General features: G+C 44.9%; 1 protein-coding gene across 2 annotated transcripts in view; it reads left to right on the top strand.

Annotated features, from left to right (window-relative positions):
- RORA (RAR related orphan receptor A) overlaps nucleotides 1–27,423 on the top strand; it is a 739,946-nt gene that overhangs the window by 358,354 nt on the left and 354,169 nt on the right. The window contains exon 1 of one of the 2 annotated variants that reach the window (XM_074393853.1): nucleotides 1,120–25,328. The exons of the other annotated variant lie outside the window; for it this stretch is intronic. Coding sequence (XP_074249954.1) covers nucleotides 25,301–25,328 — 28 coding nt within the window. The 5' untranslated portion in view covers nucleotides 1,120–25,300. Of the gene's footprint in view, nucleotides 1–1,119; nucleotides 25,329–27,423 lie in introns of those variants that run through there. 2 annotated transcript variants of the gene reach the window in all.

Raw genomic sequence — 27,423 nt, 5'->3', positions numbered from 1 at the left:
GATCATTAAAATAAACTTGGCCAAAAGGGCAATGTAGGTCAAATATATAGCTTATGACTTCCCGTCTATACTCTACCCTATGAGGAAAAACTCTACTACCGCTCTCAGTATTTCGCTTCTGACACCAGATGGGTGGGTTTCTTTTCCTATAACAATTCAGTTCTGTGGTACACAAGAACTGGGTGTTCTACAATTAAACTCAATTTTGACACTATCCACCTGTAAACAGCATCAGACTCCACAGGTTAGTCACACAAAACTGCCCCCACTTAAGATGTCAATCTACAGGTTGTCATCTGTGATTTCTGACCCACCACCTATAAATTTGAAGTTGCCGCTACCCCCTCCTCAGGTTCAGTCGCTTGCTAGAACAGATCAAAGAACTCAGGACAACAGTTTTCTTACTAAATTACTGGTTTATATTAATATATATATATATATATATATATATATATATATATATATGTTTATACAAAAAGGCTGAGTGTGGTGTCTTACACTTGTAATTCTAGCACTTTGGGAAGTCAAGGCAGGCAGATCACTTGAGCCCAGTAGTTCAAGACCAGCTTGGGCAGCATGGCGAAACCCCATCTCTACTAAAAATACAAGAAATAGCTGGGCGTGGTAGCTCACAGCTGTTGTCCGAGCTAGTCAGGAGGCTAAGGCATGAGAATGGCTTGAGATCCTGGAGGCAGTATTGCAGTGAGCCGAGATCACACCACTGCACTCCAACCTGGATGACAGAGCAAGATTCTGTTTTGAAAATAGGAAGGAAAGTGTTGGGTGTGATGGCTCATGCCTGTAATCCCAGCACTTTGGGAGGCCAAGGTGGGTGGATCACCCGAGGTCTGGAGTTTGAGACCAGACTGACCAACAAAGAGAAACCTGTCTCTACTACAAATACAAAAAATTAGCTGTGTGTGGCGGCACATGCCTTTAACCCCAGATATTCAGGAGGCTGAGGTAGGAGAATCACTTGAACCTGGGTGGTAAAGGTTGCGGTGAGCCGAGATCATGCCTTTGCACTCCAGCCTGGGCAACAAGCGCAAAACTCTGTCTCAAAAAAAAAAAAAGAAAGAAAAAGAAAAAAGGAAGGGAGGGAGAGAGAGAGAGAGAGGGAAGGAGGGAAGGGGGGAAGGAGGGAGGGAGGGAAAGAAGGAAGGAAAGGAAAGGAGGAAAGAAGAGAAAGAGAAAGACACAACTGAGGAACACCCAGATGGAAAAGATGCATAAGACAAGATATAGGGGATGGGGCATGCCACCCTCCCAGCACCCCCATGTCTTTAGCAACCTGGAAGCTCCCTAAACCCTTCCTTTTGGGTTTTTATGGCAGCTTCGTCATGTAGGCATGATTAAGCCATTGGCCACTGGTGACTAATTTAAGCTGCAGCCCCACTCCCCTCCCTAGAGTTCTGGAGAGTGGGGCTGAGAGTCCCAATCACACAGTAGGTTTCTCTGGCAAGCAGCCCCCCAGTCCTCAGGAGCTTCCTAAAGGGCAGTCATGAACGTCAACTCAGGTGTGATTGAAAAGGGTATGTTATGAACAATAAAAGACAATTCCAAGGGTGTTAGGAACTCAGTACCAGAAATGGATGAAGACCAAATATATATTTCTAATTATAAATCACAAAGTCACTTGGAACTGGAAGACATTATGTTGAGTGAAATAAGCCAGGTACAGAAGGACAAATATTTTAATATGTGGGAGCTAAACCACATCTTGAACTCAGGCAGAGGGAGAGTAGAATAACAGCTACCAGAGGCTGGGAAGAATAGTAAGGAGGTGCATATAAAGAGGGGATGGTTAGTGGGTACAGAAATACTGTTAGAAGGAATAGGATCTGATGTTCATTAGCACGGTAGGGTGACTACGGTTAACAATAATTTATGTCGATTTCAAAATAACTGAAAGAGGAGAATTGGAATGTTCCTAACACTGAGAAGTGGTAGATGCTTGGGGTAATGCATTTTGCCCTTTGATCACTATATAAGGTATGTTTGTATCAAAATATCACATGTAAAAATATGTAAATAAATGAAGATAAGTCTAGGCCAAAAACAAATTAATATCCCATCTCTCCCCTGACCAAAGGCATAAAGCATTACCCCTGGCACAAAGGATCTTCATTATAGCTCTCAGATACTGAGACATTTAGACAGGCCTGAGTCTCAGACTATAAATGGTGGGGGTGTAGAGAGTAGGAACTCTCTGTGGTTCAGTAAAGCAACCCATCACTGCAGGCTGGGACTGGAAGGGGCTATTTCCAGGAAGCGTTGGCCTTTGTACTGAGCTGGAGTGAACAAACATTGAGAAAAGATAGAAGAAAGATGAGTCTGGCTGAATGTGACTGATTTGATTTATTCCTTTCACTTAAACCGTGTGGTGCCTCGGTTTCATGTGTCTGCAGAGGACGCTCACCCTTGGCACCAACTGGAAAGTGTAACAGCAGGGCATTCGGGTTCTGGCCAAGGAGCCATCAGCAATCCCATTACCAGTGCTTAAAGTGAGTCTCATAAGGCAGAACTGGCTCCAAGCAAAAACCACAGCTCTATTTTCATAAACTAATTTCACTTGTTTGCCCCAATTAATATTAATAAGCCCAGGGCTATATGCTTCTACTTACCAGAGCACAAAGATAATAGAATCATAGAATGTTAGATCTGAAATGGACCTTGGAGATCTTCTAGACCAGCTTCTCCATTTGATAGATGAGGAAACAGGTGTGAGGAAGTAAAGGGCCGGGCTGCAGGCAGTGAGATTCACAGACTGGACTGGAACCCAAGTTCTCTGACCCAGAGCCCTCTTCAGGGCCTGTCAGATCTGTCAAACATCTGTCTCTTTCTACCTCATCCCCGTGGATTGGAGTGCGGTGGAAAGAACATTGGACCAGGCGATGGGAGAACCAGGATCTAAACATATCTTCATTCATTTTACCTTGAATTTCTCTGGCCTCTGATTTCCTCTTCACAGCATCAACTTTCTTGTAAAAGTGGAGGCCTACTACTGTTCCCCAAAGGAAGAGACAAGCTAAAACAGCATCTCCACAATACTAGCAAACCAAATGTGAAACAGATCCCAGTGGTGGTGCTGCTTGGTGTTCTGTGACTTTGAAACCTAAAGCTTCCCTAGACTGTTACAATTACTAAGTGAGTAAATAAAGCACGTAGCACAAAGGCCTGGCTCTGAGATGCTCACCCTCTTCCTGGGGCTCCTGTCTTCTTCCTTCCTGATAGAACATGTGTACGTTCATATATATCTGTAAGGGACATGAATTATCCAGAATTCCTTGTAGTGAGAATGTCCAGTGATAGAATGTTCCCACGTTACTTACCGGTTTCCACTGAGTAAGTCAGCTTGCAGAATTCATTTCCATTTCTCTTCAACTAGCCCAACATCCGTTTTCACCTACACGGACACTTCTGCTGGCATGGGGACAAATAAATCACATTTGGAGTGGTCCCAGGACAACTTAGCTTTAGAGGGAGAAAAAAAAAAAAAAAAGGGATGGTAACGTGAAGGACGTTTGCTGTGTTGGCCTGTCACTAGGTCCCCATTGGAACTGTGAAAAATTATGGTCAAAAAAATAACATTTTTCAAAGTGTGACACTACCTTTAAGTTTATCTTGGGCAATAAATGGGTTTTGAAAAGAATATTTGAGGGCAATCCATTCTTTAAGCACTCAATAACATACCATAAATGAATTGTACTATTAATTTGTAATAGAATAATTGTTTTGTCTCAACAGTAATTTTCACAAGCTTTTACACTCATTTTCACTTTCTTTTTTAATCATCTCAAAATATTAACACTTACAGCACCTCCCACCATGCACCCAAGTCGTCCACCTCCTCCAGCAAAATATAAAAAATGATTCTGAGGGCCGGGCGTGGTGGCTCACACCTGTAATCTCAGCACTTTGGGAGGCCAAGGCGGGCAGATCTCAGGAGTTCGAGACCAGCTGGCCAATATGGTAAAACCCCTCTCTACTAAAAATACAAAAATTAGTGAGGTGTGGTGGTGCACACCTGTAGTCCCAGCTACTCAGGAGGCTGAGGCAGGAGAATCACTTGAATCTGGGAGGCGGAGGTTACAGTGAGCCAAGGTCACGCCATTGCACTCCAGCCTGGGTGACAGAGCGAGAGACTCCGTTTAAAAAAAAAAGATTCTGACAGTTGGCATGCGTAATCTTCTGGCCATCCTTCTGTAATAATGAAAAGAGTAAGAACACAAGCGGCTAGTATTGATTGAGTTTGAAGCTCTGCCAGATAGTCTACGAAACAGTTTAACCGCATTACTTGATTTAATCTTCCCACCAATCCTGTAAGGTAGCCGTAATATAGACATTATGATGTCTATTTTACGTGTGAGGGAAGTAAGGCAGAGAATCATTTTCTAAAGCCAAAACAACAAAACGAAGAACCACCCTCACCATTTATTTGGTTAGGGTTCATGAATACAGCTTTTCATAGGCCAGGTTTGCTTAAATAAGAATGTGTTTGAGCACTGTTCATTTTATATAACACAAAATATAAATATATATGTATTTTTGAGATGGAGTCTTGCTCTGTTGCTTGGGCTGGAGTGCAGTGGTGTGAGCTTGGCTCATTGCAACCTCCACCTCGTGGGTTCAAGCAATTCTTCTGCCTCAGCCTCCTGAGTAGCTGGGACCACAGGCACATGCCACTATGCCTGGCTAATTTTTGCATTTTTAATAGAGGCGGGGTTTCACCATGTTGTCCAGGATGGTCTTGATCTCCCGACCTTGTGATCCACTGCCTTGGCCTCCCAAAGTGCTGGGATTATAGATGTGAGCCACCATGCCCATCTAATAATCATCTTTAATTGTACCCAAGCCTAGGTAGTGAAAGGCAGACAAAAATTAAGTAAAATACCTATTAAGACCACAAAAACTATGTCTTTGGGAATGAATTCTTTTTTCTTTTTTAAATGAATGATTCAGTTTGGCTACTTGTATTCATTGTAGTGTTAGAATGACCTTATTGTGATGTGTTCAGGTGTTCTGATTGTTTTGTTGCCGGGAGGTGAGAACGCTGTTTTGCAAGACCAGGCTCTGTCACTATCTATGGTGTGTCCAGTAGGTCACTTCATCTTTCTGAATCTCAGTTACCTCAATTGTAAAAGATTGGCCCTAATATTCCAATATTCCCAGAGGTTATATTGATAACAGGATAGATCCCAGCAACTGTTTAGAAGCTAATTATGAAGATGATGAGGGGAAGACAGCCCATTTTTAATGGCCAGCTTTGGATATACAAAGAGTCGGTCTTACATTTCAACCTGTCCGAAGAGAGAACAATATAGCTGGACAGCAGAGAGGAAAAAGCCCCTATATGAAATCTTAATAATAACAACAACCAAAAAAGGGCAGTCTTGAAGCATCATGACACTAAAAGCTCATTAAGATCTCTGTCCCAGCTATTACACTCCTAATTGAACAGTAACACAAATAGATGTACAATACAATTGTGACTCTAATTAAGGCTCCGACCTCAGAATCTAGTCAAAGCTTGTACAGTTCCCGTTCTCCCTTTAAATAGCTGTTCTGGGCAGGCTCTGGGAAGGGAAGCTGTTCTATTATGACTTCACTGAAATAGCATGAAAACCCATACAAGAGCTTCTTTTTCTTTCTTACCCAAAATATACCTCCCATTCTCCACTTCTTTCCTTTAGCTTCTGGGAGTGTGATCGTTTAGTAGGAGAGGATGCAGTATGCCAACTGCAGAGGTGTCTGCCATATTGCCCTCCACATTTTTCTACGATGCCCTCCATCAGTACCTTGATCCACAGGATTATGGGTCTGAGATAGTCTGGTCTGATACTCTCACTTTAGGCTCTCTCCCTGTTGGCTAATTGGTTTCCTTGCCTAAATTTTAGTTTTACTTTCTCTTGCCCACTTTCCTTGTCCAGATACATCTAAGTTAAGAATTGTAGCACATGCACAGTTCTGAGATTCTCTTAGCTTTTCCTCTATTCTGTTGTCCTGACCTTTGCAGGGAAGAGGGATACTCTTACCTCTAAGAGGTAACCTTGTGAGGAGTGAAAATCAAGAACTTCTTTTGAATAATGGAGAGTTCACTGAGTTAGAAAAATTCTAAAGGAGGAAAAAGGTGGTTAAATATTTGTATATAGCAGATGTTCATAAAGTGCCCACTCCCTACCGCTCTGAACTAGTTGCCTTAGATGTGAATAGAAGATGGAATATTCATGGGCAGGAGCCAAGATAAAATCTACAGCACATATAATTGAAACTGAAAGCTGATCCCCTTCATGAATTATTTCCCTAGCATCCTAAAACTGAGGACATTTTTGGAGACTGGTTAGTATACCTGTTGTGGAGAGGCCTAGTGACCTTAGGAGTCTAATACCTGGGACAGAGATCTTAATGAACTTTCAGTGTCATGATGCTTCAGGGACAGAGTGCCTTCTGTCTCCTTAAACCTGAGTGGCGTGGCTTTCTGCAAGGCCTTTTAAATAGAGCTTAACACACCAGGGCACTTAGTGTCAAATTACATGAAGAGGAAGGCAGTTGAGAGGGCCACTGAGTTCCTTGGAATTTTCTAAAAGTACTTCTAATGCTTTCAGAACAAATAATAAGCCAGGTGTGGTGGTTCACGCCTGTAGTCTCAGCCACTCCTGAGGCTTAAGGCAGGGGGATCACTTGAGCCCAGGAGTTGAAGACCAGCCTCGGCAACATAGTGAGACTCATCTCAATCAAGCAAGCAGTCAATCAGTTAAAAAGTGGAGAAGGACTGTCTGCCTTTTGCTTGACGAAGAGTATGATACATTACCACCAGTTACCTCCAGGGTTACTCTGAGGACCCAGTGAGCAAATATTTATAAAGTCGTTTTGAAAACTGCCTTATCAACGGAAGTAGCTGAGTCTACAAACATACCCAACTCCTCTAGTGGGATGTGATCTACAAAAATCAAGAGATGAGCACATTTTGTTTTTCTGAGATACGTAATTGACATTAAGTCACCTCTCCTATCTAACTTAATGGATGAATACTATTTTATCACTTGGGACCTATGTGTGATTTCCTCATGCATTTTCAATTCCAATAAGGATATATCATCATGAATGGTTTCTTTAGGATCGAGTTTTATTGCTGACTTCTTCAGTAATAGGCAAAGTGTCTTTTTGAGAGATCGAAGCTGGAGCATGATGGTTAAGGATACCCCGAAGGACTGTGTGCACATCATTATTCGTGGACCTTTCCCACCACGTTATTTCTTGGTTGATGTATTTGTCACTCCCAGCTGGGACACAGGGGGCTTAAGGAGAAAGAATCTGCTCCAGGCCTGGCAACTTCTGGGACCCAGTGGATGGTCATTAAATATTTGAAAAGAGAAAGGCAGTGAAGGAAAGTAAAAGGAAGTTGCATGTTGAATCTCCAAAACCCAACACTTCCTCTAGCACACAGTGGGTGCCCAGAAAGTATACATTGAATTCATGCTTTTGCTATCTGTAGTAGACATTTTAGAATGTTGTGCTTACATGATACTAGAACTAATGACTGTACTTGTTTAGCATGACACAATTAAGGGAATTTAGCCAATAAGGCTCAGGACTTTCATTTCACTTTCTTGGATTTTAACAGTATTTCCATACCTCATTGGGCCTCGGCCGTGGATTGATGTTTTATATAGGCTTCGCTTGGGTTGTTGTTTTCCTTCATAGCCTAGCCAAGAATTCAACCGTTTTAAAGGGACAGCATAGTATGTGCCTGTTTATGCTAAACCTTGGGTCAAATATACTTCATCCTCCTCAGAAGGTTTGACTGAGAGCCCTTATTACTGAAAGCTTGAGGTTTGGCACAGGCTCAAAGAAGTCAAGTTTCTTGCAACTTTTGACCTTGTGATGTACGTGTAGATTTTCCACTGATGAGCAAATTATGCATCTGCTATTAGAGAAATGACTACACTCTCTTGGATTGGGTGGCATGGCAAACTAAAACTGGTGATCAACACATTTGGAATGGTTTGAGAACGCAGATTTGCTTTTAGGCCTCGTCTAAAGGTTTGGATGGTTATGTGAACTTGACTCATCTGATCTCAATCCGGACCATTGAATCAGCATCACAAAACTGGAAACCTAGAGAGGGAAGATTCCTGACATTTCTAGTCATGCCAGCTTCCCATCAAGAGAGCCATGTTCGATGAAGTATCCTCAGGCATTCTGGCACGTCCAGGTCTGTTCCAGGTCCAGGTTGTGGTTTCTTTGAAAGTAGTAGGTGTAGGTGGTAGGTGCATGGAAAGAGGCCTCTAGACTTTAAGGAGTTTATGTCAGGGATCGGCTGCAGGGCTGAGGAGAGGGTGGCAGCACACACCCTCCTCAGCTTGTTTGCTGTGTCCTCCTGGAGGAGAGAGAAACTCAGTAGGAATAACTGGATTTCAATGGGTAAATTCCACAAATATTGATCAAGTATTCCCCACCCCACTCTGTTCTGGTGAGTCTTCAGTGTGGCCACAAATCACCTAGGAAACTTGTCAAATTGCATATTTACAGCCTGGACAAAGCAAGACCCCCATCTCTATTTAAAAAAAAAAGAAAGAAAAGAAAAAAGAGGCCGGGCACGGTGGCTCACGCCTGTAATCCCAGCACTTTGGGAAGCCAAGGCGGGCGGATCACGAGGTCAAGAGATCAAGACCATCCTGGTCAACATGGTGAAACCCCGTCTCTACTAAAAATACAAAAAATTAGCTGGGCATGGTGGCACGTGCCTGTAATCTCAGCTACTCAGGAGGCTGAGGCAGGAGAATTGCCTGAACCCAGGAGGCGGAGGTTGCGGTGAGCCGAGATCACGCCATTGCACTCCAGCCTGGGTAACAAGAGCGAAACTCCGTCTCAAAAAAAAAAAAAAAAAAGAAAGAAAGAAAGAAAGAAAACAAAATACCGGGCATGACATTGCTATAGTCTCACCAGGCTGTGGCGGGACAATCTCGTGGACAGTCCCACCAAGAGACTGCAGTCAGCTATGATTGTACCACTGCACTCCAGCCCAGATGACAGAGCAAGACCCTGTCTCCAAAAAAAAAAAAAAAAAAAGCAAAGAAAATTCAGATTCAGTAAGGGTTGGGTGGAGCTTGAGATCTCTGCACATCCCACAGGGTCCCAGGTGGGACTGATACTGCGAAGCCGTAAGACACACTGTGCGCTTCAAGGCCCCTGGTACAAAGCGTCATGTCAGATACAGAGAACACAAAGGTGAAGAGATGAAGACGACAGAGTCATTGTCCTTAGGGGATCATCTCTTGGTGGGAAGACAGGTAAACAGTAACCATTCCACGGTCACTCCAGGTAAGGATTTAGGTGGATTGGAGCCTGTGGGAGCCCTGACTTGGGTCTTAGAGGTGAGCAGGTGAACAAGTAAGGAAGCCAGACAAAGAATATTTTAGGCCGAGGCAACAGCCTAGGTAAAAAGAGAAACCAAATATAAACTCAACATCTTTCAGTGGGGCAGACACCTCAGAAATTGCCCAATTCATTCCCAAGCCCCCAGGGGAAAAAAAAAAAAAAAGAAGAAGCGTATGAAAGCACAGAACATTCCTGTGGCAAGTAAGCAATCCCTTACTTCCAAGGGCACCGGGCCTTCTTTCGGCTGCACAGTCTAATTAGAGCGTTTGAGATGTGGATTCGGGAGAAGCACCAAGCTGAGGGTATTGTAAGCCAGCTGAAGCTGTGAAAAGTCGAGCAATCCCATTCTCAGCACTTTTTACAGCCCCGTCTTTCATTTCTCGTGGATCGACCAAACTGGGGTTTTACTTTGTGCTTTTTTTTTTTTTTTTTTGGGTGTATTTTTCTTTCTTTTTAATGAATCTGAAAACTCAGAGTGAAACCCAGGCAGGCGGTTCGGTTTCCCCAGGTTCTTTCCTCTCCTTCCTGCTGCCCACCCCTGCTTCACCCCGTCCCCACTGTCCCTCCCACCCAGAAGTGAGACCCTGTGGCATTGAATATACCACGGATTTCTTCTCGCGCCTGAGCTCCTCACTGACCCGTCAGACCTTCTGAACCGTACTGGGAGAGTCCAAACACTGCAATCCATCAGTTGCCCGGGAGAAAATTGCTCTGGTCTTTTTCTTTCACTGCATGTATCCTGCCTTGGCTCTGCCACTTACCAGTAGGAAGGCCCAAAACGTGTTTTGCAATAATAGTAATAGTAATAACAACAACTTGCCGAGAAGCACACACAGCTCTCACCTGCAACGGTTCCACTTATCCTGGCAAGTAATGAGGGCAGGTACTAGCATCTTTATTTCCATTTCACTGGTAGAAGAACTGAGACCCAGAGCAGCACAGGTCATATGCGGTGAAGCAAGACCATGACCCCAGTGTTCTGACTTTCCATAGTAACATTATATACTGGCCATGGGCAGCAGACCCTGCAATATCCTTCGATTAATCCTCATGGCAATGCAGACTTCAAAAAGGAAACGGAGGTTTACAGAGACCAAGGTGCCGTCCTGAAGTCAGCGAGTTCCAGACTTGGGTTGCAAAGCCCAGTGTGATCGATCTCAAAGTCCTCACTCTTACCCTGATGCTGTGTATGTAGATTCTACTGTCATCCTCGGCCCTTCACTTCACCTTTCTTGGCCTTACGTTCTCGTCTGTGAAATGGAGATGGCTGTCTGTGATCTGTAAGACCTCTTTCCAGCTCTAATATCCTGGGACCCTATAATTTTGCCTCGGAAACCAGAGTTCTTTATTGCCAGCTTCTCTTCAGTGCTAATCATTTTCCTTAATTATGTTGAACTCCAAGTGTGTTTTACTGCAGCTGTCAACCCTCTGGAGCTGGTTACACGGCTAAAGCTGCTAGCTGGATGATGGCACCTGTGTGCCATTTTGCAGGGCGTGTGTGGCAGCCAGGTAGGCCTTCTAACTTGGCTGGATGCTATGAGGCTGCGTCTTGATGCCAGCTGAGTTCCTCTGTTTGTGTTGGAAAGGAGCGGGCATACCTTCAGCTACAAATACCCGGAAAGCAACATCCGTCACTTTGGCTGAGTGTACACTGCTGGTTATGTTCCAAAGCCTGGCACATTGTGTTGTGTCGATGGGGTGTTCAAGGTGGAGAGGGCAAAGACTCACATCTGATACATTTACTTCCCTTTGGGGGTGCATGAGCAAAGATCATTTCAGTCTTGGGCTTCTTCGTGGGAACTTGACTTGCTGGGTAGCTCCCCCTGGGGTTCAGATCTCTGCTCATTGGTTCTCTTCAAGCTCTAGGAGGTGCCCTGTTATCTAGAAAGCTCTCCCTAACATGTTATGTCTGCATTTGTATTTCACCCATGTGCCCCTCAATTTCTATCCATCATAGCCCTTGTCTCATCATAATGAAAATGTCTCTCATTATTTTTCTGGCTGGCCCACAAGCCTGCAAGGTCCTTATAGGCACCAGCTATGTATCACTCATCCTTGGATGCTCTCCCACTGATGTTTATTGAATGAAGAGTGGAGGAATGAATGAAGCAATGACGGCTTTCTCTATGCTCATCTTCCAGTGTTCTATGCACAGATTAGGAACAAGAGTTTCCTTTGTCTTTCTGACATTCTCCGATTATTCCTCATCCTTCCTCTTTTGATAGACTCAAAGTTTACCCAATTGGTGAATCTTTTCTGAGCCTTCTCCTAAATGAATTTGTCCCCAGAATAGCACCCCTTCTCCCTCTGTCCTTACCCACACACACTTCTGACGGGCCAGGTTCCACCTGTGAAATGTCACCTACAACTCTTCTCATTTGGGAAGTGTTCTTTGGCCAGAAAAGAGGTACCACTTTCTCTCTTGCCCTATTTGAAGTAAACATGCAGTTGCCAGGAGTCGTCTGAATTCATACTCTACGGATACTCTCTCTAACCTCCTTGATCCAAACACGATGTAAAATGTTAGACATTTTTTTCAAGTTACAGACATATTAATTCATTTGCATCAGTGAGTTTTCTTTGTCCAGCTAATATTTTGATATTATCTAAGGACCCTCTTAGTTCTAAAAATAAAAATCAATAATTGTATAAAATCAGTGATGAATCTCACCTCCTCACCCTAAGAGATTCTATTCAGATCTGCTACCGTACTTTAAATCTTAACAGGTGAGTGGTTGGGCAGGCAGAGACCTGGAAAGGTGAACTCTATTCGGTGTGATTTCTGGGGGAAGGCTTGAGAGGGAAATAAAATACTGAGTTGTGGGAGGCATCTGAATGATTTTCTGCTTGAGAAGCAAAATATACTATGCAACTTAATGGTGGCCTCGGATAAGCCAAGAAGGTAATTTTACCTGCACTCTTCTCATTGTCTCTAAATTTTTCCTTCCGCACTTAATCAGCTTCCCCAGTTAGTAGGGATGATCTTCAGATCTGTTCAGGGATTTGGTTGTTGAGGATGGATCAGCAGGGCCACCATATTTAACTTGAGTGGGTTGAAGGATCCCTTGAGATTGCTGAAAGTTTAGACTCCAGGGCCTTTCATAACAATTCCTGATATAAATGAAGTTAGTATAAATGAAGTTAGCCCAGAAATCTACATTGTATTTAACGTTAGTTCAATCTAATGCATAAATGTTTTTTTAAAAAATGAGGAAACACTGCAAGAGAATAAATAATAAAGTATAAGGATCCACACATTTACCCTTTGGGAACTGAGTCACATTTTACCTGCACAATGACAGAGTAAACTCAGATATCACTGCCTCCACTCCTGCTAGTATCTTCCCTCATAAGTATGTGACCAAATATGACCAGTTTCACCAAGTGGAATAATACTGCTCTGATCGTCTCTCTTCAACATGGCTCCGTGAAGCTATAGAGAACAGAAGTACCTGGGCAATGAGTCAGAAGTTATGCAGGCGCCTATGCAATCTGTCATGTGGTTTCCATATTGCTGTAAAAGTTGATCCTAAGCTTTAGCTGCTCTGGTAAGCCCTGTCTCTTTCTCTAGTTTGCAACATGAAAGGCCAGGAGACATCTCATTCCTTTGATACCCAGTGTTCTGGGAAACTTTAAAGTACAGATTTCTCCCACATCTTACCAAATTGGCTGTGTCTCCCAAGGAGTTATATGCAGGCCAATAAAGCAAGCAGTGCCAATAGCATCCCGCATGTGGTCAGCCACACAGACTAGCATGATCATAAGCTCTGCCCAGCCTCTGAGCCTGTCAGCTGCTTTGAGTTACTATGCGATGCTCAAAACTACTTACCAGCATCTTCTCCAGACCTGTTAAGAGGGGACGGGCACAGAACTTCAGAAGGAAAACCGTCCTTGCTACGTTGGGTGATTCTGAGTTTTGGAGTAGTGCTGATGCGATGATTGATTTCCTTCTGAAAACGAAGGAGGCCAACACTTTGAACTGCCAAAGTATCATTTATGCCCCGTCCTTGATGGTTTAAACATCAAATACTTTATTACCTAAGTAATTGAAAAACACCAAATGCCTTGAGCTAGAGACACTTGAAGGGACCAATATCACGTGCTAATATTATAGTGAGCTTTAGAGATAATCATCCTAAGTATTTGTTATTTATGTATTTCTGTTGCTAGGAAGCTTAGCTGAAGTGTAACAAGTTGCTAATTTTGTTTCTGATACCTACTGAAGGCCAACGTTAGCCCTATGTTTACGCGTGTGCTGTGTGCCTTGGTTTATTTCCTTTAGTGCTTTATGTGTCAACCCAATGAAATAGTTGTGCATGTAGCATTTTGCACGTTCTATTTATCATCAACAACAAACATTTTTCTCCTTGGATGGCCTAAATACAGAAAAACAAAATTACCTCAGAGTGGATAGGAATAGAGATTTCTGTAGGGATAGTGGACATTATTACTAGCTAATAATAATAATGATTCAAGTTATTTTTGTATTTGTATTCAAGTTGTGTTTGTATTTGTGTTGTACCTGATCGTTTAGTAAGGATTTTTCTGTTTCTTTGCTCCTACTTAATCTTCACTGGGACCCTGTGCATTTAGGTATTGAAGTCATTCCATTTCCAGATGAAAACACTGTGGAGTTACAGTGCAGGGATGGTAAATGATTATCTAATATTGCCCATCAAATATGGACAACAATTGAGATTTGAATGCAGGTCTATCTGACTCCAAGTCCAGTGTTCTTCCAGTTCTTCCTATGGTTAAATTTTCCTGAAATTCAACAAATTAGTTAGTGGCATGGTTGTCCCTGCTGGGCCACAGTGATTGGAATATTCGTGGACCACGTGGCTAGCTCCCTGCATTTGTATCAGGGCCTATCCAGGTACATCGGGAGCCAGTTTCCAAATTCAAAGGGATGTCATGAGATGTTTTAATCGCTCTTTTCTCCTTCCTCTTTGATGTCTTCTTGTTGGCAATGGTATAGCCATTTGTCACGTACCCAATTAAGTCAGCAGCCTTGTAGTCTTTTGTAGAATGTGGAAACTTCTCGTTTTATGCCTTGTGACTCTGCTTCATGGAGCCGACAAGAGAGATGGCGGAAAAGGTTACAGTCACTCCATTTCTCTATTAGCGTCTTCTGCTGAGAGCTTGTCACTAATTTTGGTGTCAGAGCAACAGTCATTTTGAGGCCTTATGAAAGCCTACATACTCCCCAGCAATGCAGACGGCCCCCCTGACCTTTGCGGCTGCACGTAATGGCCAAGGCTGCAGCACAGTGACCTTTAGGCCAAGAGTGGGTGGCAGCACTTTCTTTTCTGTGACATTCATTTTGCTTTGCCTCTGTTTGTATTTTTAATTGGAAGCATGTACCATGTGGATCTGCCTGGTTCTCCCCCTCCGCCCTGAACTCTGAGCAGAGAGATTGTGTCTGGCCGGCTCTTGTGATAAAGGCGTGCTCACAGTGCCAAGCTGGGGGTCATTACTAATTGCCTCAGTGACAGACACAAAGAATATTACTGGCAATCTTTCAGGGGGAGATGCTGTCGGAAGAAGAGGGCCTTTGTCCCACCTGGATCAGCCCGTGTTTCCTTCTGTTATTCATTTTACTCCCATGATCCCATGAGATGAATCAGGCACTTGAATTTTTTTTTTTTCAAATGGCAATTTTTATTGCACCAGAAACCTTGTCCTCCAAGGGGAACCACAGCCATTTAGGCCATCTCTTCAAGCTCCATCTCTGATCTTTGTCCTTTGCGATACTGTTTGCTGCAGACTCACCCAGAATCCTTCATTTCCCTTCTAGGCTGTAGATAGCTTCAGCTTATTCTAAAGGTCTTATGATTTATTCTATTTACTTCTTTATTATTTGCTCACTCTATAATATTCCCTAGTTGCTTTCTGTATGTTGATCTTGTTTCCTCAGTTTTTTTTTTTTTCTGCTTATCGATGTGAAGCTGGTTATAAAAATTTCATAAGCACCTACTGTGTGCCAGGTCCCATGGTAGGTATTTTATATATATAGCTTCATTTAATCCTCATAACCAAAGCCACAGAATTGTCTTTGAGAAAGGGCAATTTATGGTAAATGCCAAGGTTTGCATGGCAAAAGGCAGCAAGTGCCAAGATTTCTCTCCTTCCCTCTTCAGAACTGCTTTGTATTTTCAGCAAACACAGAGTCGAAATTGGCGGATTTTCTCCTGCTTTGAGTTATATGGTTTGGATAGCCTGGGACCTAGAACACGCCAGCACCCTGGGACCTCACACATCTTCCCCACTCTCCAGGCACCTGGCTACCAACACTCCCAACCCCATTGAGGCCTTTCACGCTCACACCAGGGGGCCCTCATGTGTCAGAGGAACAGAGCATATCCAAGGCAGGCAGCATCCACACGTAAGATTGTGAACGGGGCTGACAAGGTGCCCTCATCTTAGAAGAAAACTGTGCTTTTATGTTCTGCCGACTTTTGAAATCCAGCTCCTGCTCGTAAATCGCTGTGTAACCATGTCAGGGATTATGGAGGGTTTTTCTGTTTATGTGTGTATATGTACATTGTTGCTCCTGATGACTCAAGCAGCAGCGCTAGCGGGGAAGCTTGGTCCACCTCTCAAAGCGCTTAACAAGAGTCCTGACAACAGCAATATGTTACCGCTTTTGTTTGTACTGCATCTTCACACCCACTCACTCAGCAACAGACTGAATGAAATGTGCTCCGGTGCTTTGTGTGGGGGGGAAAGAATGAAAATAATGGGCATTCAGGCAAAATAAGGCTTTTTGGTGCTTTTCAGAAAGCAGTCTTTTTTTCATTGTTGTCCCTGTGTTCACATAATGGCCTTATCCTTGTCTTTCACTAAAAGATGCCCAAAGCAACGAAAACATCTCACCCTGAACACAGAAGAATGCATTGCTCTTAAAGTGATCAGCAAGCAAGACACGGCCTGGGAGGATGCTGGACTGGGTTTCTAGAGGGCTCCCTGCTCAGAGCAAGTTGATGGGCAGGTGACTACAGATGGGAAAGGGGCTTACTGGAAAGCAGCTCCGCTGTGTCTGGCAAAGCCTGAAGAAGGGGAAAGCATGATCATCACCATCACTGTGACATGAATTGGGCACTTACCACATACCAGGCACGGGACAGGGTGTCTCTTAGGCATCGTATAATCTGCTCCAAACCCTCTCACGCAGATACCGTTATTATCTCCATTTTAGAGATGAGGAACCCAGTCTAGAGAGATCAAGTGACCTCCCCAGTGGAGGAGTCATGGGGAGTCAGGATTTGAATCTGGGTACCATCTGACCTCTTGCTTCAACATCACACCAGCATCTTAAACACTGCCCTGAGATCCTCAGAATCAAACTTCCTGTGCTTGCAAATTGGTGAGGATGATTCATGGAATGAGGAGGGGAAGTTCAGGAAGGGATACTTTGAGAACTGTTCGAAAAAGGGTTGTTCTAAGTTCCCTTGCCAGCTCACCATTGGGATGGAGGAGCTGCATGTTATGTTGACTATAAACATGTGAGAGGTAGAATGAGTGAGGGCGTCAGCCTGGATTCAGGTCGGGATGTCCTGGGACCAGCTCCACGAACATGGACTGTTCATTCTCTTCCCTGGGCTTTGGCAGCCTGTGCTTTAGCCATACCTCCATGCTTGTTAAAATGACCACAGGGATGCAAAATCATCTACATCTTCCTTGCCCCTGCATCTTTCCAGAGAGCCCTCTTCATGATGATGTCTCATTAGTAGGTCATTTCTGCTTCTCTCAGTGACAGGAAACCCACTAGAGCCACAAGGGCCTTTGAGACCGCACCTCACTATCCCTGAAGAGATTCTTCCCTTTGTGTGCAAGATGCTTCCTCCTCTATCCTCAAGCCATCCACGTCCCACCAACCCTTATAGGTCCAGTGGAAATCCCACCTCCTCAACAAGACCATCCTTGTGTATATATTTCTTCCTGGCTCCACAGTCAGAGACATCACAATAGTAGCTTGAAATCAGTCACTGTAGGAATATTTACAACACAGGAATTGGCCAGTGTTGCAGATCAGACCCTTGTTTTTGCTGTTGTTTTGCAAGCTGGTTTTTAAGCACATCACTGCTCATACCTAATGCCCCACCACTCATTTGGCCCCAACGACTAAAACTGTACTTTGGTGAGGTTTTATGGGTGCCCGTGCTTGTCTCTCAGTGGAGACTGTAAGAGGATCATCACATCCTTTGTATCTCCACAGCGTCATCATGGTACCTCATAAACAGGAAGCATTGTCCGGTATCCGTATCTGTCAATGTTGTCCATTTCATCTATTAATAGTTGGGGTATACTTTTTCCCTAAAAGTTTTCAGATGCTACCCAACTGGTTACAAGTGAATGTTTGAGATACCTGATTGTCTGTCATTCCTTCCTTCATTCATTCAACCATTTATTTATACCAGTGAGCATTTGCTGTGTGTCAGGCGTTCGTACAAAGGCGGAGCACTCAGAGGTAATCAAAACGGAGGAGGTCTTTGCTCTAGGGGACTCCACAGTCTAGTCAGGAGAGACAGAAAATAAACAAGTAAACAAATCCTCAGAGAAATTAGAAACTGATAGCAGCAAAGGATACATAAGAACCTAGAGGAGCTGGGGCATGGGTGGAGCACAGTCTCAAGTTGGGAGGTATATTGATTTTCTACTGCAGCTATACCAAATAACCAGAGGTGGTTTGGCTTAGCACAATATGAGTGTATTCTGTTACAGTTCTAGAGGTCCCAAGTCTAAAACAGTCTGTGACATGGTTTGGATTCATGCACCGGTCCAAATCTCATGCTGAATTATAACTACCAGTGTTGGAGGAGGAGCCTGGCGGGAGGTGACTGGATTATGGGTGGATTTCCCCCTTGCTGTTCTCATGATAGTGAGTGAGTTCTCATGAGATCTGGTTGTTTAAAACTGTGTGGCGTCTCCCCCTTAACACTCTCTTTGCCTCTGCTGCTCCTCCATGGAAGACGTGCCTGCTTCTCTTTCACCTTCTGCCATGACGGTACGTTTCCTGAGGCCTCCCCAGCCATGCTTCCTGTACAGCCTGTGGAACCGTGTGCCAGTTAAACCTCTTTTCTTTATAAATTATCCAGTCTCAGGTAGTTCTTTATAGCGAGCATGGACTAACACAGGTTGGAGGCCTGCCCCTTCTGGAGGCTTCAGGGAAGAATTGTATCTTGGGCTTGTCCTGCTCCTGGAAGCCGCCTGCATTCATTGGCCCATAGCCCTGCATCTCTCCAATTTCTGCTTCTGTCGTCACACCTCCCTCTCTGAGTCCCCTTCCTCCCTCTTTTTCCCTTATAAGGACTCTTGTGATCATATCAAACCCACATGGATAAGCCAGGATCATCTCCACATCTCAAAATACTTCATCATTTGAGTCTCTTTGGCCGTGTAACGTAGCATATTCACAGGTTTCAGGGATTAGGAGGTGACATCTTTGGGAGCCATTATTCTTCCTACCACAGGAGGTGAGGGAAGGCCTCTCCCTGGAGGTGGCACTTGAGAGGAGACCCAAACGACAAAAACAGATGAGGGGGACAGACTGCAAAGATCCTAGGCCTGGCACAAGCCTGGAGATTCTGAGGAAAATGCCAGCATGATTGAAGTGAGCAGCCAGGGGAGGCTGGAGGGGGAGGCTGGAAGGGGAGGCTGGAGCAGGAGGCAAGACCCTGGTCCCTCAGCATTGCAAGGGCCAGAGGAGGAGGGTGGATTTCATTCTGAGCACAGTAGAACGTGGGCAGAGGGCTGGAGAGTTGTGTTTTCACCGGACTGACTTGTACGTGAATGAAGACAACGTCTCTGGCAGCTGTCTAGACCAGTGCTGTCTGGTAGAAACACAGTCTAATCACATTTGTCAGTTTAGATAGTCCCCACCAGTGGCCACATGTTAAGATGGAAAACTAAGCAGCTGAAATTAACCTTAGTAAAACATTTTCTCTTTACCTAATATATCCAAAGTATTATCATTTCCACATGTAATCAATATGGAAAACTTATTAATAAGATATTTTATATTCATTTTTGTACCACATCTTCAATATCTCGTGTGGGTTTTATGCATAAAGTGCACCTGTGTTTGGACTGGCCATATTTCAAGTGCTTGACAGCTACATGTGGTTGGTGGCTACCATTTTGGATAGTACATGTCTAGGCACTGTTCTCAGAATCCTGTGCAAAGTCTCCTCAGGTGGTATTTTGGAAAGCAATGAACAGGTGCAGTGTCACAGAACATACGGGTTACCTGTCACTTCCATCAGCCATCCCCAATTTCAGAGGCTCTGAGTAGGCCACAGAAGTCGGGGATGGAACAGGAGATTCTAGAAAGCGTATGTCTTCTGGTGAAGCCGCTGAGGTTCAGCCACAGACTCTGATTACACTCTTGCTTGGCTGCAACCTCCTTGAAACACCCTGTCTCTGTTTATTTCATAGATCTCTGAGTTTACCTCTGCATTCACCCTGATACCTTTAATCCTCAGGGAATTTCAGCCAACGCCAGATTTTTTTTCCCATTTCTTTTTAGATAGGGCCATTTATTCAACTCATTATACCAATATTACTGAAAACAAGGGCAGAGGTTAAAAACAGGAAAAATTCAATGAAGCAATGAGAGGGTATCAATTGCTAGGACAAGAAGTATATTCCAGGCACTTTTAAGCTCTACCCATGCTCTCTTGAGCTCTTCCTCTGACCCTGATATTAACCACAAAAGTACAGCCCAAAAAGCTTAGTAATAAAAGAGAATCATGTATATCCATTTGGATTTTTACAGTGATACTAAAAGGGGTTATGAAACAGAAAATAAAGATCTGAATTAAACATTTAGGTCATGGTGGCTTTGCATAAAGTCTAGAATATGAGAAGCATATTCAATACTGCAGCAGACAGTAAAAATAATAGCAATGTTCATTAGACTATCCTATTTAGAACCAGCAATCTGTGCAACATCCTCAACTGGTAGGAAATAGGATGGCCCCAATTTTCTTTCCAATGATGGATTTGGTGGACTGGCATCTTGATCCTGTCATCCAGGCTGTAGGTACCATCAAAAGGCAACTTGACCATTTTTGATATGTAGTGACAAAAACTCTAATGTGCGAGGACAAAGGTGCCTTCTGTGAGTGCTTTGGGGCTTTAGCGCTTCAGTCAAATTACCAGTGGCTCTAATTAATGTTCCCGAAATCTGGAGCAATCTATAACTGCATTCCAAAAAGGGGTGGAATGTTTCCCTCTGATAACACATTAGTATGAGTCCTTCCTAGATGAGTTTTCTGAAATTATTAGGACCTGATAGTGTGGAGGAGAAGCAGTTACAATGGAGAAACCTGTTGCTTTGAAAATCAGCAGTGATCTTTGCAATCAGCTGATTAATAAATATTTATACAGTACCTATCAAGTGCTACACTCTGAAAAAGCATAAGTATGCAATGATAAATCACAGTATGGGCACGAATGTGGTTCTGACCTGGGAGCAAGTCGACTTGAGTCCTGCCAGCCACTTGCGATTGCTGCCGTCTTTGGTTTAATCATTGCATAGCAGAGACAATAGCTGTTGTCTCAACTAAGACTCATTTCCCTAGGACAAGTTACATTACCTCTCTGGATCTCAAGATTAAGAGGGTCTGAAGGGACCATACTGGTGGTGGTAATAAAAATAGCTTCACCTACTGAGATGTACCTTTATGCTGATTGTGCTAAGTACTTTATGTGAATTAACTTGTATATTTCTAAAGCAAACTCAACTTCAAGATGGGTTCTGTTAGTCCCAATTTGTAGATGAGAAAGCGCAGATTTAGGGTGTGTGATTTACCTGAAATGAAAGAACATTGACTAATGCCACAGCTGAGTTTCAATGGCAAGTTTTAGAGCCTATAAAGCTTGCAATTGACACCCCCAAAGCCCATCCCAGCTGTCACATTGTGTAGATCTGAGAACCTTAAAGAATCATCAGAAGATTGCTTCGGGGAATGAAAAGGTTGAAAACTGATGGGGGAAAACTGTATTTCAGGGAAATACAGACAAGGCGTTAGCAGAGCTTCAGAGAGGAGAAACACACCACTGTCTGTGGCTCAGGGAATTCAGAACCTAACTATATCAGAATCCCATGATGCCGAAATGCAGTGTCTCTTTCTGGGACACACACTGATAAATCAATGCTGAGATCTCAATTTGTGTTAATGTAGTGATGGTCATTCACCACATGAACCTTCGCATAGCAGGCAGCGCCACCCGGAAAGGCACTTCAAGGTTGCTGTATGACAACTTGTCTCACCTTTTCAACCTTTCCATTTTATACCAGTGTCAGCCACAGCTGGGGGAGCTGTGAATTTCACTTTAACTGTGATAATGAGGACACACACACACACACACACACACATACACACTGGCACCCACAAAGTCTTCACTTTGAAACAAGGGTGGGTTTGGTTTCCTTCGCTTACACAACTGATGCAGGGACACTTTTGTTTAGATGGCTCATTGGCCACAAACCGTTTCATTATGTGTTGCCCAGTGACCTTAGCTTCCTGCACATTCTTTTGAACAGATAGTTCATCTCCTTATCTCAGAGAGTTGTTTCCCCAAGTGGAGCCCTGGAGTCAATAGCTTTGATACCATCGAGGCAAGAAGGCATTAAACCACCTTTTTTGTAATTGTCTTCATCTTACTTTTTCATGTCTGTGTCATGAAAAGATGATGTGGTTAGATTTGAGCTGGGCCTCGCTGAGGGTGTCATCTGTGCCTGGGGTTACCCACATCATCACGTGGCTTACCTTCCCTTGCAGTATGGTGATCTTATCTTCCTTGCCGCTTCTTGCCACAGAGCAGCCAGCTCCTTCTAGCTCCTGTGTGTGCGTGCATGCACACAAGTGTGCATTCGATATACGTGGAGGTTTGCTCATGGCAGCAGCTTGTAAAATGACACTTTACCATTCAGAATGGAAACTGACTAGTCAGGGGCCTTTGCTATACTCTTAGGGGCAAAAAAAAGAAAAAAAAAAAGAAAAAAGAAACCCAACCTTCACTGGCTTTTTCATTTGGGAACTTGGAGCAAAGTTTTCCTTAAGCAGATGCATTTCTCTGTAGTCGAAGCTAGTAATTCTTCTGTTCTGTCTGTGTCCCAGAAACTGAACTGACAACTCAAGATACAAAGATGAATATGACTGAGTCACTGTCCTTGAGAGAGCCTCAGGACAGCCATATGTTAACAAATAGCCAGAATTCAACCTAGGAAGGGCAGAGAGGCTCCATGAACAGAGTTCCCTGGGAAGACAAGTGAGGTTACTAAGAGAGAAGAGCCAGAAGAAGCTGTGAAAAGGAGCAGGCATCGAAACGCCATCCTCAAAGTCAAGTGCAAGTTTGCTGGGTAAGGAGGGGAAGATTTTCCTGGTGGAGAGAATAACAGAAAAAGTAAATGTGGGCTATGTTTCGTGTGCCCTGAGCAGAGTGGGTCTATCAGGGTGAGGCTGTAGAAAGATGAGCCAACCCCGGCTGAGGTAGGACCTTCTGCATTCTCCTGAGATATTTAGCATTCAGGGTATGCTTTAAGATTTAATCCAACAGGTACACCAGAGACCCAGGAGAAGCAAAAAGAGACATTCATGGACCTTGCCCAGGGCCTATGGAGGGGAGGGGAGGGGTGTGACAGCAGCACAGAGCCTCCATTCACCTAGAAGGGGCAGTAAAGGGGGTGGGTCGGCCGGGCATGGTGGCTCACCCCTGTAATCCCAGCACTTTGGGAGGCAGAGGCGGGTGGATCACCTGAGATCAGGAGTTTGAGACCAGCCTGGCCAACATGGTGAAACCCCACCTCTACTAAAAAATATAAAACTTAGCCAAGTGCAGTGGGAGACACCTGCAATCACAGATACTCAGGAGGCTGAGGCAGGAGAATTGCTTGAACCCAGAAGACGGAGGTTGCAGTGAGCTCAGATCACGCCACTGCACTCCAGCCTGGGCAACAAGAGTGAGATTCTGTCTCAAAGAAAAAAACAGGGAAGAGTCAAGAGCATGGGTTCTGACATCATAAGATCTGCAGTCCAGTGCTCACCACTGACCACCGATTCACTGTGCAACCTTCTCAAGCCGCTTCATCTCCACAGGCCTGAAAGTGGGAAGTGCATGTAATGAAACTTCATGTAGGACTCCTGTGAGAACCAGCTCAGAAACAGTGCTTAACGCTGTATCTGATGTGTTCTAAGTAGCCCATAAATCATAAATGGTAGCTTAAAAAATACCTATTGTGATTAATGTATTTGAAAAGTAACTTAGGGTCAAGATGTAGAAGTTTCTGTCTGCCGAGACAAGGTATTTGGACTTTATCCTGCAGTCCGTGGGCAGCCAAGAAAGGTATTCCAGCAGGGATGACATTAAAGAAATCGCTGTTTGGAGAAATCTTCACCTGTCATCAGTTTGGGGAGAAAGGAAGAATGTTGGCAAGGAGGCTCTCTCAGGCTCCTTGCAAAGCGAATGAGGGCCCGGGGGCGGTGGAGAAAGGGAAGGGAGCGGAAAACACAAATTCATAAACTTCAGAAAGGAGCTGAGGAGCAAGGGATGGGTCAGCTTGGCAACCACAGAGGAGAAGGAAGCGGGTGTCAGAGCTGTGTTTTGAGAAGGCATCCGTGATGGCACTGACCCAAACCGCAGTGCGAGGGGAGGAGAGACGGTGCTGTTCTCTCTCCGGGAGGTGGGGGCAGCATCTGGGATCAGTGGACTCAGGTCCCGCAGCCCCACGGGCACTACATGGCACCTTGACTCATTTGTATCCTGCTTTCCTCCAAAAGATTTGTGGCCGTTTTACACCAGCCACGGTGGACGGTTTCCACCTTCCTCACAAGTGACTTTGAGCTGGAACCGTAACAACCCAAAAAAGGAGGTAGAGGGTGGAGTACAACATCGTGACCGGGAGGAGGGACGGGGGCAGAAAACGGCCTCACCAGGTGTGTGGAGGGCTGCTGGCTCCACCTGTCCGCTCATGGCCTTCGGATTATTCCATCATTTCTTTCTTTTTTTTTTTTTAATTGCATTTTAGGTTTTGGGGTACATGTGAAGAACATGCAAGATTGTTGCATAGGTACACACATGGCAGTGTGATGTGCTGCCTTCCTTCCCCTCAGCTATATCTGGCATTTCTCCCCATGCTATCTCTTCCCACCTCCACCCCCCCGTCCCTCCCCTGTTTCCCCTCACAGACCCCAGCGTATGATGCTCCCCTCCCCGTGTCCATGTGTTCTCATTGTTCAACACCCGCCTATGAGTGAGAACATGCGGTGTTTGCTTTTCTGTTCTTGTGTCAGTTTGCTGAGAATGATGGTTTCCAGGTTCATCCATGTCCCTACAAAGGACACGAACCCATCGCTATTCCATCATTTCTAATCCACCCCCTTTGCGAGGGAGGAATCCCTTTCGGCAAAGACAGAAAAACCAGGTCTTTCTCAATGGCATTTAAAAATCTTCCTCTCCTGTGCAATGTTAGAAGCCATGGCAGGGGCCTTCTTCTCCAGAGCCAATACAACCCCCAAGAAAGGCAAGAGAGAGGGAGAGAGAAAGCAAGAAAGCCACAGAAAGGGAGAGAGAGAGACAGAGAGAGCCCATTGCCAGTAGGGACTGCCAGGTGAGCTGCTGGTTGGACGGTGGCAGGTGCAGTGGCCTCTGGACGATCCAACTTGTGGCTTCGCTTCCTCTCTCTCTCTCTTTGGCAGCACACAGTCACGCAGCCCTAGATGCCTCTGTGTTTCATACCTAGGAGGTCGGGGAGGGCACCTGGCAGTGCCTGAGGCCCCGAGAGGGTTCACAGCCGCCTCACCAGGTGTTTGGAGTCTCTGGGCTTGTGTTCTTTCTCCAAGCTGGGTCAGCTGTGGAGTGGCATGGAGAGAAAACAAGAAAGAGTGCTTTCCCTGAGCTTCCTGCTGAAAATATGCTCACGGAGAGTCAGTCAACATTTGGTAAGTGCAATGTTTTTACTTTCAATGCCTACATGTGTTTGGCTTCCGTAAGGTATCGTTGTCGAGGAAGGAGGTGGTATTGTCGCTACCCTCCCTCCCCGTGTGGTGTGACGGCACAGATAGTGATCTCTACACCCGACTCAGTGTTGCTTTTTTTGGGTAACAGCTTTCGAAAAACTATCGCCTGGGCTCCAGCTGGTCCGGCTTCGATGGCAGGGGCCACGGTGCCGGGCAGATGCTTTCTCAGACAGGTTGCCAGTCCATGGAGACAGGCGTGGGGGATCATGAAGCATCCTCCTCTTGTCACAAACCAGAAGCTAAGCGCCCCGTTCCTGGGATGTTCAGAGAGGCTGGGTAAGAAGACGTGCTGTGAACACAGAGCTCATTCACTCCTGTCCTCCACCAGCCTCACAGTGGCGGGGCAAGTGCTGGGACCCTCTCTGGAGGCAAGAGGCAGCTGAGCAAACATCTCACTCTCTTGATCCTTCTCTAAATAGGACTCCTGAGGCCCAGAGTCCTGAACTAACTTTCCCAGGGCCAAGCCACTGCTGGTGAGAGTGGGGACAGGGTTGTGTGTGTCATGGCTGCAAATCCATTGTCCAGAGACTTCTGGTTGAGGGCAAAAAGCCTGGCTTTGCAGCCACAGACCTGAATCCTGCTTAAGAACTTGGGGAGTTTCGCCTTTAACCAGCCCCAGGTTGAGCTCTCATTCTCCACCAGGCCTGTGTCGGAGTCCTCTGGGGCAGGTGCAGAGGACGCTGGCTGAGAGGACCAGGCACCAGAGAAACAGGCATCCTTCCTTTCCCTCTGAGAGCCCTCCGAGGCACAAGTGGACCACCCGAGAACTAGGCTGTCAAAGGAAACCGTGGTTCTCATGCTAAGGCAGCAAGTGAGGTGAACCCCAGAAACAGTTGTGATTGCTGCTGCAGACCCAGGTGTCCTCCTCCCCGTGGGAGCCATCTCAGGCCCAAGCCTACACACCCAGCCCCTTCCCATCATGACAGCTCTTGTCCCTTGGCTGTTCCAAGACTCTCCAGCCCCTGCCCCTGCCTGCTACCCACAGCAGGACATAGCTCTTACTTCCTCTTCCAGTCTGGGCATCCACTCTCTCTGTTTACATTTTTAAATGTTTCTGTGTAATTAGGCAAACAGCAGAAATGTAAGAGTTCCTACTAGACGCCAGCCCTCATTCTAGACACTCCATAGCTGCGCAGAGACATACGTGCTATATGCACATATGCATGGGCATGCATAGCGATTGCTATTTGGGGTTTGATTTCCTCCCAGGCTTCTGGTGCCTGGGAGTGAATGCAGGACAGAGACACTTGGGCTCACAACTCCAGAGGGAGTCATTCTCCATGCATGCTGTGGAGCTGTGCTCCAGCCAGTGCCAGTCTCACGGAATACAGCGAATGGTGCTCTGTGGAGTTATGAACTCCTTATACCTACCCTGGGTCCTCTGCCGCCTGCACTGTGCTGATGTGAATTGATATAATGCAGGGAGTAAGGGTGTGGTCGCCGAACTCCAGGCACACTTGCGTTCAAGTTCGAGCTAAACTATCAATACGCCATGTGGCTTTGTGAGTGACTTAATCTCTCTGAGCTTCTTACGAGATACTGGGTTAGTGTCCAAAGGAATTTCAGTTTTTGCCGTTAAAAGTAATGCATTTATTTTTAGGGTGGTTTGACAAATTAAATAAATACAAATGAGATTATTCAGTGGGGTACCTAAATGCTCAATACGTAATTTTAATTATTATCATCATCATTAATGTAATTATTGTTTAGTCAAAAGTATCATTATATTCATTCAGGGTACAGTATGTGAATACTATTCCTGCAGTGCCTGACACGTAAGCACTTACAAAATACGTGTTGAATGAATGTTTTGAAGGATGACCAGGTGGATAGCCAAATGCTCCCTTGAAAGGAAAAGACGAAGATAGTCTGGGGGAACTGAGTTAAAGCCAGAAGACACTGAAGTTTTTCACATGTTTCTGGCTAAACCATGTGCCCCGGAAACTGAAAGCAGAGAGGGAAATCTTGAACTGGCCACACTCTTTGACACCTACAAATAAAAGATGCCATTACATCT

Source organism: Saimiri boliviensis, chromosome 2 (assembly GCF_048565385.1).
Source record: "Saimiri boliviensis isolate mSaiBol1 chromosome 2, mSaiBol1.pri, whole genome shotgun sequence".
Taxonomy (NCBI): domain Eukaryota; kingdom Metazoa; phylum Chordata; class Mammalia; order Primates; family Cebidae; genus Saimiri; species Saimiri boliviensis.
This window is presented reverse-complemented; position numbering and strand designations above follow the sequence as displayed.